This window comes from Miscanthus floridulus, chromosome 7 (genome assembly GCF_019320115.1).
Source record: "Miscanthus floridulus cultivar M001 chromosome 7, ASM1932011v1, whole genome shotgun sequence".
Taxonomy (NCBI): Eukaryota; Viridiplantae; Streptophyta; class Magnoliopsida; order Poales; family Poaceae; genus Miscanthus; species Miscanthus floridulus.
Window position 1 is genome coordinate 71,311,708 of NC_089586.1, and position 12,936 is coordinate 71,324,643.

The 12,936-nt window shown below is 47.9% G+C and overlaps 1 protein-coding gene across 1 annotated transcript; it reads right to left on the bottom strand.

Moving 5' to 3' along the window:
- Window positions 1–3,615: 3,615 nt before the first annotated feature.
- LOC136463404 (uncharacterized) lies at window positions 3,616–6,007 on the bottom strand. Its single transcript, XM_066462405.1, has 5 exons — window positions 5,898–6,007; window positions 5,299–5,815; window positions 5,031–5,229; window positions 4,810–4,956; window positions 3,616–4,724 (listed from the first exon to the last, which is right to left on the bottom strand). The coding sequence occupies exons 3-5, from the start codon at window positions 5,170–5,172 to the stop codon at window positions 4,162–4,164; spliced, it is 852 nt and encodes a 283-aa protein (XP_066318502.1). The 5' UTR covers window positions 5,173–5,229; window positions 5,299–5,815; window positions 5,898–6,007; the 3' UTR covers window positions 3,616–4,161.
- Window positions 6,008–12,936: the final 6,929 nt, after the last annotated feature.

The window sequence follows — 12,936 nt, forward strand, 5'->3', positions numbered from 1 at the left end:
CGACCGTCGCTCACCAAGTTCATGGCCATACCTCATTACAGGTATCTGGTGCTCAAGATGCCTACTGAGAAAGGAGTTTTAACCCTCAGGGGCAACGTATACGCAGCTTATACCTACGAGGACGACAGCTTCAAAATAGCAGAGGCCCACGACCTCTCTATTCGCATGGCCGAGACCATGCTCAATGCTAAGAAGACCACGGCCGACCACTTGGAGATCCCAGAGCTCGAGGCTCCGTGCAAGAACATCAGGTGCAAGGAGCACAAGACGATCCAGCTGGTCGAGGGCGATCCCAGCAAAACAGCCCTCATCGGGGCCGACCTGGATCCCAAATAGGAAGACGCGCTCGTCAGGTTCTTGAGGGGCAACATGGATGTGTTTGCATGGAAACCTTCCGACATGCCCGGTGTACCTCGGGACTTGATTGAGCACTCCTTGAATGTCAACAGCAAAGCCAAACCAATCAAGCAGAAGCTACGACGGTTCGCTCGCGACAAAAAGGAGGCGATTAGGGTAGAAGTTACACGGCTTTTGGCAGCCAGATTTATCAAAGAAGTGCATCATCCGGAATGGTTAGCCAACCCGGTTCTTGTACGCAAAAAGAATAATGAATGGAGAATGTGCGTTGATTACACTGATCTCAACAAACACTGCCCTAAGGACCCCTTTGGCTTGCCTCGCATAGACGAGGTCGTAGATTCAACCGCCGGTTGCGAGCTGCTTTCCTTTCTCGATTGCTACTCTGGTTATCACCAGATCGCTCTCAAAAAGGACGACCAGATCAAGACATCTTTCATCACGCCCTTCGGCGCCTACTGCTACACGACTATGTCGTTCGGGCTCAAAAACGCCGGTGCTACTTACCAACGCGCTATACAGGCCTGCCTCAACAACGAGATAAAAGACGGCCTCGTCGAGGCTTACGTCGACGATGTAGTTGTCAAAACCAAGGAAGCACATACCCTTGTTGACAATCTGGAACGCACCTTCGTAGCCCTTAATACGTTCCAATGGAAATTAAACCCAAAGAAGTGCATCTTTGGTGTCCCTTCTGGCATACTGCTCGGCAACGTCGTCAGTTACGACGGCATATGCCCTAACCCGGAGAAAGTCAAAGCTGTCTTAGACATGAAGCCCCCAAAAAAGGTGAAGGATGTCCAGAAGCTCACCGGCTGCATGGCTGCTCTAAGCCGTTTCATATCAAGATTAGGAGAAAAAGGACTACCATTCTTCAAACTGCTCAAATCGTCTGAGAAGTTCGAGTGGTCGGAGGAAGCAGACGCTGCCTTCACGCAGCTGAAACAATACCTTATGTCACCTCCGGTACTTACTGCTCCCAGAGAAGACGAAACTCTCCTGCTTTACATTGCGGCAACCGATCGGGTGGTTTCCACTACAATGGTGGTCGAGCGCGACGAGCCGAGCCACGCCTACAAGGTACAGCGGCCAATCTATTTCATTAGTGAGGTACTCAACGAATCCAAGACCAGGTACCCACAGATTCAGAAACTGCTCTACGCCATACTGATAACATCCCGAAAGTTGAGACATTATTTCGACGGATATCGTGTGGTGGTCATGACCGAGTACCCTTTGGGGGACATCATTCGCAATAAGGATGCGAACGGGCGCATCGTCAAATGGGCAATGGAGCTATGCCCCTTTTCCTTGGAATTTGCAAGCCGTACTACAATCAAGTCTTAGGCACTCGTCGATTTCATCGTCGAGTGGACAGACTTAAGCACGCCCGCTTCTCCGGGATCCGACGAATATTGGACGATGTACTTCGACGGTTCTCTCAATATTGACGGTGTGGGAGCAGGAATTCTTTTCATATCACCATCCAAGGAGCAGCTCCGGTACGTCCTCAGGATTTACTTCCCAGCATCTAATAATGCCGCCGAGTATGAAGCATGCTTGCATGGTCTACGCATTGCGGTTGAGCTTGGAGTTAAACGTCTCTATGTTTACGGAGATTCGGCTTTGGTCATCAACCAACTCAACAAGGACTGGGACACGACCAGTGAAAAGATGGACGCTTATTGCAAATCGATAAGAAAGCTGGAAGGCAGGTTCTATGGCATCGAGTACATACACGTGGTCCGGGACAAGAACCAGGCAGCGGATGCGTTGTCAAAGTTAGGATCATCCCGAGCCAAAATCCCACATGGCGTATTCGTCCAAGACCTGCTCACGCCCTCCATTGAAGACGAAGATTCAACGACCGACAAAGTCTCAGACCAGCAATTAGTGGCTACGGTTCCGGCGCCGAGCGCAACCGAGCCACTTCCGACCACTCATGAGCCAGACTGGAGAACACCTTTCATCAAGTACTTAACAGACGGTAGCGGTTATATCGATCGAACAGAAAATGAACGCCTGATGCGTCGTAGTAAGCAGTATCTGCTCGTCGATGGCAAGTTATGGCGCAAAAATGCTAAGGAGGAAATCTTGATGAAGTGTATAACCCAGGAGGAAGGTAAGCATCTCCTAGACCAAATCCACTCTGGCTCCTGCGGCAACCACGCGGCCTCAAGAACACTGGTCGGTAAGGCTTTCCGAGCAGGGTTCTATTGGCCGTCAGCAGTGGCCGACGCAGAAAAGCTAGTCCGTCGCTGTGAAGGTTGTCAGTTCTTCTCCAAGAGAATCCATGTACCGGCACATGAGATCCAGACAATTCCAGCCTCTTGGCCCTTCGCATGCTGGGGACTGGACATGATCGGGCCTTTCAAACCAGCTCCTGGGAAATTTACATGCGTCTTCGTGCTAATTGATAAGTTTTCTAAGTGGATAGAATACATGCCTCTGGTACAGGCATCCTCAGAGAAAGCCGTCACATTCCTCGACCAGGTCATCCACCGTTTCGGCGTGCCCAACAGCATCATTACTGATCTGGGTACTCAGTTCACCGGGAACGCTTTTTGGGACTTCTGCGATGAAAGGAGCATAGTTGTAAAATACGTCTCGGTGGCGCATCCTAGAGCTAATGGACAAGTCGAGCGGGCAAATGGCATGATCTTGGACGCATTGAAAAAGAGGATGTACAGAGAAAACGATAAAGCTCCTGGAAGATGGCTCAAGGAGTTACCAGCCGTTGTCTGGGGCCTCCGAACTCAGCCCAGTCGTAACACTGGCGTCTCACCATACTTTATGGTTTACGGCGCTGAAGCAGTCCTCCCACCAGATATAGCTTTCCGATCAGCACGGGTAGAGAACTTTGACGAAGGCAAGGTCGACGAAGTACGGGAGCTAGAAGTCAACAGCGCTGAAGAGAAAAGGCTTGATTCTTGCGTACGCATGGCCAAATACCTTGCTGTTTTGCGCAGGTATTACAACAAGAACGTTAAAGAGCGTTTCTTCGTGGTCGGGGACTTAGTCTTGAAGTGGAAGACGAACCAGGCTGGTGTCCACAAACTCGCAACCCCATGGGAGGGACCCTTCATGATCAAGGAAGTCACACGTCCAACGTCTTACAGGTTAGCTCATCTAGACGGCACGGACGTACCGAACTCATGGCACATTGACAAGCTTAGACGTTTCTATGCTTAACTACTGAGATATGTACTCTACTTGTATTTTTGATTTACTTTACTAAAGCAACTATGATTTCTCCGACCACTCTAATGTGTCACTCCAAATTTTATGGTTATTCTAACTTAAGCCAGTACAAGCCGACCACCACTCCTCCTACGGTTTTCGGAGCAGGCCCTGTCTACGGTTCCTCCCAACACGTGCACGGGATCCGCTCCCTACGTTGCGGGTGATCGGCAGGTCCCCCCTGGTTTGGCTTGTCTGTGTTCACGTATGCACAGGTCATAGTACCTCATACTCCGACCACATGCCAGACTAGGGCCGCACAAACTTTTCAGGATGACGTGTCGAGCAAAACGGTACAACTAAACAGAACGTTAACACGTTCCCACTTAGTTACACCAACACAAAATTTCAAGCTTAAAGTACGTTTTGTACAAAACAAACAAGCTTATAATAATATACAGTTACGTTATTACAAGCTTGCCTGAAAAGGCTCAAGTTTACAATAACACAACTATGTCCTCCTTCTACAGCTTTAAGCCTATTACATTGGCTGGTCGGGGCGCATGGCATTTACTGCTCGCCGCCTCTGATACCCTACTCGAGTCTTGGGGACTCTGGAGCTAGTCAAGCTGAAGGGGATGGCCCCACCGGTGCCTGGCTGGTCGAGACCGCAGGCTTCGTTGGTTGGCTTGTAGCTGATGGCATTTCCAGCTGGCTTGTCGATGGCATACCCTCCATAGGTGCTGTCCCACCTCCGCACAGGTTAATATCGCCAATTATCTTTGACGACAAGTCCAGCTGGGCCGTCCGAAGCTCTTCGGCCTGGTCTGGGTCTATCTCCTTCGGGTACCCAGCCTCCAAGCATTTAAGATCGATCAGGGGGTAGTGAGCACGCACCATGCTTAGCACATGGGCACCCGTGTACTCACCCGCCTCCTTCACGAAGTCTTGGAACCATCCCCATGCTTGCTTGCATCTCTCGACCAGTCCGAGCTGAGGTGTCCTTAGCTCTTCCTCTGTGAGCGCCGGGTCGATAAGGTCGAGGACGGGCACAATGCCTGTTGCCATTTCTTGGCATCGCTTGCTCCATGTGTCCCGCTCCTCGGAGGCCTTAAGGCATTGTGCTTTCCAGTCGTCGCGCTCCTTGATCACGGCCTCAAGGTGCCTCTTGGCATTGACTTTCAAAACTGAAAACAGTACAAGACATCAAACGTGATGACACGACAAGGCGATGCGGGCAATTGAACGAGAAAGGTGGTCTGGAGTGCTTACTTTTCAGGTCGTCCTTCATTTTGTTAGTGTGGTCTTGGAGTTCCGACTGGCGGCGTGCCAGTTTCTCGTTATCCTCCTTCAGGCGACCACATTCTGCAAGCGCGCGGCTGTTCTCCCCCTGGAGGCGGGTCACTTCAGCTTCTAAACCTACATTACAGCTATTGCTGTCAAGAACAAAACAACGCAAGTCCTGCGCTTGCTATGATACGGTGAACACTTACTTATTTTCTCCTGCTCTTTGTTTTCGAGCTGGCCGACCAGGTTTTGGTTCTGTGTTTCTTGGTTTGTCCTCTCCTGGTCGGCGGCTTCAAGGTGGCGCCGTAGGCGTTCCACTTCAGCCGTCAGCTCCTTATTGGTCGTCATGGTTCCTTCTATCTAGTCGAAGCACCTTTTTCGGTATCTTGCAGTTTTCATCAAGTCCTGCACACAGACAAGCTACGTCAGACAGCTCGACTACACAACAGGGTCAAGGACTAACGCCAAATATACCTGGACTTCAGTCACCAGACGCTTGGCCGCCCGTTCGACTCTTAAGGTCTCTTCGACCTCTGGGATTTCCTCATGCATGACCCATTCGTCGTTCCGATAGCGCGACACATATACATGTTGTCGCCTATCTTGGGGACGGCCCAGGACTTCTTCTACTTCATCCTCTTCAGCTTCCTGTTCGGAAAGTGGCACTGGTCCGGAGTTCGCAGACTCCACGACCACCAGGGCTTTCCCACGAGCCGTCGCGTCGGCAACCATGTTCCGGGCAACTTCTGGCTGCTACCCCTCGGCTAGATCCAGCTCCCTTGGCGCTGTGGTATCCGCCTCATCAGGTTTCGTGCTTGGAGCACTTGTATTCTGCTCGGGGACTGGCATCTGGTCGTCCGCCTGCTGAGGCCCAGGTGGAGTCCCTGCCATGGGCTCCTCCACGGTTGGTTGCTGAGCAGTTTGTCCAGCCGTTGTTGGTAAGGACGTTCCGCACCCAGCTAGCTGGTCGGGGTTTTCGGTGGACGCCGATCTAATACATTCAGAGACAAATTCAGAAGATAATAGCATCCAATGCAAAATGCAAAGCTTACATCAAAAGTGTAGATACTTACAGTTTTGATTTGCGGAAGGATGTGAGGAAGGAATGTCTCCTCGACCGCCCCTGCTCCGCTTGCTCGACAGTTTCCACCGGGACTTGTTCAACCTCCGGAACGGGCGTCGGAGCTTGATGCGGCACGTTCTCTTCGTTCGTGCTTTGTGTCGCAGTGGTCGGTGCTGTGACCACTGCTGGCACAGAGGAGCCACCCTGCTCCGACGGTCCCACCTGCCTTCTCCTCTTTCGGGGGACGAGCTGGAAGATGTCCGCATCCTCTGCTTCGTCGTCCGACGGGGGGAAGATGGCTTGACGTCGTTTGCTGGCAGCCGGACGCTTGCCAGCGGCTCTGGTCGAGGTGTCCTCTACGGTCTCGAGTACCGCCCAGTGAATGTCGTCGGTCCTGGCGCTGGTCTGGGCGGTTGGCCCAGTAGCTTGTGGCCATTCTACACCGGGGGGAGGCGACACAAACACTCCTGCCCGGTCACGGCCATTACACTGAGACACAAAATGAAGGAAAAGATAGTTATTTTCTTGATGCAACATGACTCTACAGTTAAAAGGAGGCGTCATTTACCTTTGGGGGAGGGCGAGCCAGCTTAAAGGCGTGTTCGATGGCGTTCAGTGCAACATAATTGGGATCGGCCAGGTTGAACAGCTCTCCAATCCTGGCCTTGATTTCCATCTTGTCGAGCGGCTCCTTCCTGGTCCTCGTCGGATCAGTGCCTCCTTGGTACTCGAAGCCGGGGTGAATCCTTTTCTGGCAGGGCTGAATTCTTCGGCTGATGAAGTTGCCGACAACGCTCGGGCCATCAAGCCTTCCCCACGGGATCATCCCGAGCAGTTCGGCGATCTGCTCCAAGTTCTCGGGCCTCTCCGACCAGCTACTTTTCTTCTCTGGAATCAGTCCCACATCGCATAGAGTGATGGTGTTCGGCTCTTCACGGATGTAGAACCACTTCTTGTACCACTCGTCCAATGAGGTGTTCCAGGGGCAGTGCAGGTATTGAGCCTTCATGCCGTCACGCAGGTTCAGGTAAATGCCTCCGGCGATCTTCGAGCCACCGCTCCCTTTCTTCCGAAGACAGAATAGGTGGCGAAAGAGGTCGAAATGGGGCTGGAAGCCGCCATAAGCCTCGCAGAGATGGATGAAGGTGGAGACAAGAAGAATCGAGTTGGGATGCAGATTGCAAATCCCAATCTCGTAGTACAAGCAGAGACCCTGAAGGAAAGGGTGCACTGGAATCCCAAAACCCCGTTTGAAGAAATCTTCAAAGACCACAATCTCACCTGGTTGTGGATCGGGGAAGCTTTCTCCTTCCGGTGCACGCCATCCCGCAAGTGCCTTGTTGTGGAGCACTCCCATGGCGACGAGGTCCTTGATGGTCTGCTCGTTGCTCCGCGACTTCCACCATTCTTTCGCCATGACCCCGCCTTTCTTCTGGGCATCTCTCTTCGCCATTAGCTCGTCCTTGCTAAGTGGGTGGATGCGGGAGACCGAGGGGATTGGTGATGATTTTTGGGGATTAGGGTTCGGCAGGAAGAAGAAGACGGTTGCAGCGGTGGATGACAATGGGGAATGGTATGAGTAACTTACCAGATCTGCATTATATAAAACAAAGAGCACCGTCGCTTCGTCCGCCCGAGAATATTGGGAGTCGTGCGCACGCGCCGCAGACGGTTGTTCACACAACCTCGAAATCTGCGCCAATAAACGCGCTCCTTCGTTAACAGTGTACGCGCCTCTTCGTTGATGGTGTAAGGGGGCCCACACTGATACACCTCAATACAGGTGTCAATCGACTGTTGATAAAAAAAAAAGAAGAAGAAGAAGACGGAATGATGTCCTACACCTCTTTACTTTTTTGACCAGATGTGTCAGACTGGCCTTGGCAGAGAATAGAGAAAAGTACACAAAATAATAGTACAAGCAGCGCAAGTGATCGTGGATTTGCCCAGACCACTAATGTGCTCGGGGACTGCCCAGACCACTAATGTGCTCGGGGACTGCCCAGACCACTAATGTGCTCGGGGACTACCCAGACCACTAATGTGCACGGGGACTGCCCAGACCACTAATGTGCTCGGGGACTGCACAGACCACTACTGTGATTGGATACTACCCAGGCCACTTTTGTGCTCGGGAATCGCTCTGACCACGGCCGTGCTCGGGGACTGTCCCGACCACTGCTTGAATAAAGGTTCTCCTTGGCTACATGTGATCTGTACTCACATACAGTTAAGAGACTTTTCTTTAGACCTCGCTACAAGGTTCATACTTCGCCTTCCAGCAAGCTCGGGGACTACGTCGATACGATGCACCTGCCGGTGTATCTTGTTTTGCCTGTACGGTAATTGGATTCTTAATTTCAGCGGAATTTCTTTGATAGACCCTGGCACCACGTACCTGCGTCACCTACCACCAGGCTCGGGGACTAAGTGGGCACACTTCACCTTGCGGTGAATGTGTTTGTTTAAATCGACCCCTGTGTTTTGAATGATTACGAGGATTATTAGTATGCTCGGGGACTGCCCTGACCACTGCTTGAATAAAGGTTCTCCTTGGCTACATGTGATTTGTACTCACATACAGTTAAGAGACTTTTCTTTTAGACCTTGCTACAAGGCTCATACTTTGCCTTCCAGCAAGCTCGGGGACTAAGTGGGCACACTTCACCTTGCGGTGAACGTGTTTGTTTTTCGACCCCTACGCTTCTGATGTTTCAGGATGCTATATTTCAAGACCACTTACATTTCTTTTCAGAAATACAAGTGGGCACACTTCTCAGGACAGAAATCTTTTTCTTTTTTCTTAAGAGCACCATACATTCTTCGGACAACCTACTTCTCCGGTGATGACGGTGGTCGGAGGCATCAAGAATTCAAGCCTCGTTTGTCGGAGAAGGTTCAAATGGCGTGTCGCAGCATAATGCATGATGCTCGGGGACTAGCTGTGGGGGTATTAACCCCTATACCCTTACGGCTATGCTTGGGCTGGCCCGGATCGATGGGTTCAGTCCACCCGAAAGATGACGTGCGGCCCAGTTAACCTGATCGGAGTCCCGCACAAGGAATCAAGACGGATTTGGCGACCAAACAGGATCCTGGTCGGTTAGAATAGGAATCCTTATCCGGCCAGATATGGCAATTGTAACTGACTAGGATTAGTTTCCAGATCTGTAACCCTGCCCCCCGGACTATATAAGGCGGGCAGGGGACCCCTCTAAAAAATATCTCTCATTGACATACAGCAATACAAATCAGACGCAGGACGTAGGTATTACGCCTTCTTGGCGGCCGAACCTGGATAAAACCTCATGTCTGTCTTGCGTCACCATCTTGTTTGGGGCTTGCGCATCTGTCTGCCGATAATCTACTACCTTGGGCATACCCCTGGGTAGACTGCCGACCATATTTCGTCGACAGTTGTAGGATTAGAACTTGATTACTTGCACTTGCTTGATCATTAGGTTGAGATGATGTACTAGCCACTTGATCTTGTTCATTGTCATGAGAGCCATTTGTACTAGCTTGAGTTGTATCATCTTGCACATTTGAGTTAGAGAGCACTTGCACTTGATCATCTTCATCATCATTTACTTGCCTAGGCCTCAATTCACCAACATCCATGTTCTTCATAGCATTTGAAAGTTGAATACCTCTAACATCTTCCAAGTTCTCATTCTCTTCTTTGTGAACCCTTTGTTTCATCAAATTCAACATCATGAACTTCCTCAAGAGTACCACTATCCAAATTTCAAAGTCTATATGCTTTGCTTGTAGTGGAATAACCAAGTAGGAATCCTTCATCACATTTCTTGTCAAACTTGCCCAATCTAGTGCTTATCTTTAAGATATAGCATTTGCAACCAAAGACCCAAAAATATGCAATGTTGGGCTTTCTACCATTCAAGAGCTCATATGGTGTCTTCTCTTTTAATGGGTGACAATAGAGGCGGTTGCTATAATAGCAAGCCGTGTTGATAGCTTTGGCCCAAAAAGATTGACTCACATTATACTCACTAAGCATAGACCTTGCCATATCAATGAGTATTCTATTCTTCCTCTCAACAATGCCGTTTGATTGTAGAGTGTACTTGGCTGAGAATTTATGTCTAATTCCAAATTCATCACACACCTCATCAATTCTAGTGTTCTTGAACTCACTAACATTGTCACTTCTAACTCTCTTGATGGTTATTTCAAACTCATTGTAAATGCCCCTGACAAATGATTTGAATGTTGAAAACACATCACTTTTGTCCACTAGAAAGAATACCCAAGTGTATCTAGTATAATCATCCACTATCATAAAGCCATATTTGTTACCACCAATGCTAGCGTATTGTGTTGGTCTAAACAAATCCATGTGTAATAATTCAAATGCTTTACTAGTGCTTATCATGCTTTTCTTAGGATGGGTGTTTCTAACTTGTTTGTCGGCTTGACAAGAGCTACAAAGCTTATCTTTCTCAAACACAACATCTTTCAAGCCTCTAACCAAGTCATGCTTAACCAATCTATTCAATTGTTTTATTCTAACATGACCAAGACTTCTATGTCATAATCAACCCATACTAGACTTAGTGAACAAACATGTTGCCAATTGAGCTTCACTAGCATTAAAATCAACCAAGCATAGATTCTCATACCTAAAGCCTTTGAAGATCAAGTTAGAGCCATCTACACTTATGATCTCTACATCAACTACCCCAAATATACATTTGAATCCAAGATCACACAATTGAGCCACAGATAGGAAATTGAAGTTCAAGCTCTCAACAAGCAATACATTGGAAATGCTCATGTCATTGGATATTGCAATCTTACCAAGCCCCTTGACCTTGCCTTTGCCATTGTCACCAAATGTAATACTATCATAACCATCATTGCCATTGGTGTTGATTGAGTTGAACATTCTTGCATCATCGGTCATGTGTTGAGTGCACCCACTATCAAGAACCCAATGCATTCCTCCGGCTTTGTAATGGACCTACAAAGGAAGATCAATTCTTTTTAGGTACCCAAACTTGCTTGGGTCCTTGAAAGTTAGTGACCAAGCTCTTTGGCACCTAGATGACTTTCTTCTTTGAGCCCACCCATGGTGTATCAATGAACTTAGCTTTCACACCATTTGTACCCTTGATAAGCATATAGAAATAATTAATCTTAATTGAGGATGCATTAGCATTCTTGCTCTTCTTCTTGCACTCATGCTTTTTATGACCAACTTGCTTGCAACTAGTGCAAAACCGATCATTGTTCTTCACAAAACTAGTCTTGTGAGAAGCAAAGGTCATCTTGCCTTTCTTGGGGGTATAGCCTAATTCCTCTTTATAGAGAGAAGATCTTTGGCTACCCAAGCATATAAGCAAGCGGTCCTCACCACCATAGGCCTTAGCCAAGGTGTGAGTGTGCTCATTGACCTTCTTCTTGAGGGTCTCATTCTTAACCATTAGTGAGGCATCACAAGTGAAACCATCACTACTAGATGAGGTGGAAGTAGAAGTGCTATAAGAAGGGTTAGTGGGAGCAACAATGATAGGCTTATAGAATGATTCATTAATTAAGTCACAAGTTAAGCCTACATTACATGTCTCAATATCCTTCTTCTTATTTTGCTCATCAAGCAAAGAGGAATGAGCTTTTTCAAACTTCTTTGTGAGCCTTGCGAAGCATCTCATGGGCTTCCTCTAGCCTCTTATGAGATGCATTGAGCTCATCAAAGGCTTGATTAAGGGCTTTTAGTTCCTTATGCAAGCTTTTGTATTCCTTTCTCTTAATGTCAAAGTGTTCTTTAGCATCATCTAGCATGTCAAGTAGTTCATCCTTAGTTGGTTCATCATTATCACTATCACTTTCATTTTCATTTTCATTTTCATTATCATGTTCCTCATCACTTCCATCATCACAAGTTTGTACCTTAGTGGCCTTAGCCATGAAGCATGATGGAGTGTCGAAGAGAGAAGGCTTCTCATTGATAGCAATGCTTGCAAGTGCCTTCTTTTTGGTGGTCTTGTCATCATCACTATCATTATCGTCACTTGAGGAAGCATCACTATCCCAAGTGACCACATATGAACCACCCTTCTTCTTCTTCTTGAAGATCATCTTGTCCTTCTCTTTCTTTTCCTTCTTGTCCTTCTTCTTGTTCTTCTTGTTGTCATCATCATTGTCGATATTATATGGGCATTGAGCAACAAGATGGTCCTTGCTTCTACAATTGAAGCACCTTATTGACTCTTCCTTATTCTTGGATGAAGACTTCTTTCTTCTAGCACGGTAGCCCTTCTTCATCTTGAACTTGCTAAATTTCTTGACAAAGAGAGTCATCTTCTCATCATCCATCTCATCAAAGCTCAAGTCTTCATCTTCACTTGATGATTCTTGCTTTGCCTTGCCCTTGGATGATGTGGCCATGAATGCCACACTCTTCTTCTTCTCATCTTTCTTCTCCTTCTTTTCTTCCTTCTCATCATCATCTCTATATGTATCATCGGTTATTATATCTCCCAATACTTGGTTTGGTGTCATGGTGTTTAAACCACTCCTCACTAGAATAGTGACCAATATGCCAAATCTTGAGGGTAAGCATCTCAAGAACTTATGGGAGAAGTCCTTGTCCACCACCTTCTCACCAAGTGCTTTGAGATAATTGACAAGCACTTATAACCTATGAAACATCTCCGGCACACTCTCATTCTCCTTCGTCTTGAAACTAGCAAACTTTTCCTTGAGGATATATGCCTTGGCACCCTTCATGGCTTGAGTGCCCTCAAATAATTTCTCCAACTTCTTCCATGCTTCATGAGCCATCTCAATGTTCTTGATTTGCTCAAATATTTTCTCATCAATAGCATCATGAATGGTACTAAGAGCAATGTCATTGTTTTGGAGAAGCACTTCTTCGACAGTGGTGGGGTTCTTTGAATCCTCTATCTCAATCTTGGTCTCCACCACCTTTCAAACTTTCCTATTGATTGACTTGATATATGTTGTTATCTTAGCCTTCCAATAGGGATAGTTTGAGCCATTAAATTGAGGTGGCTTCTTGGTGT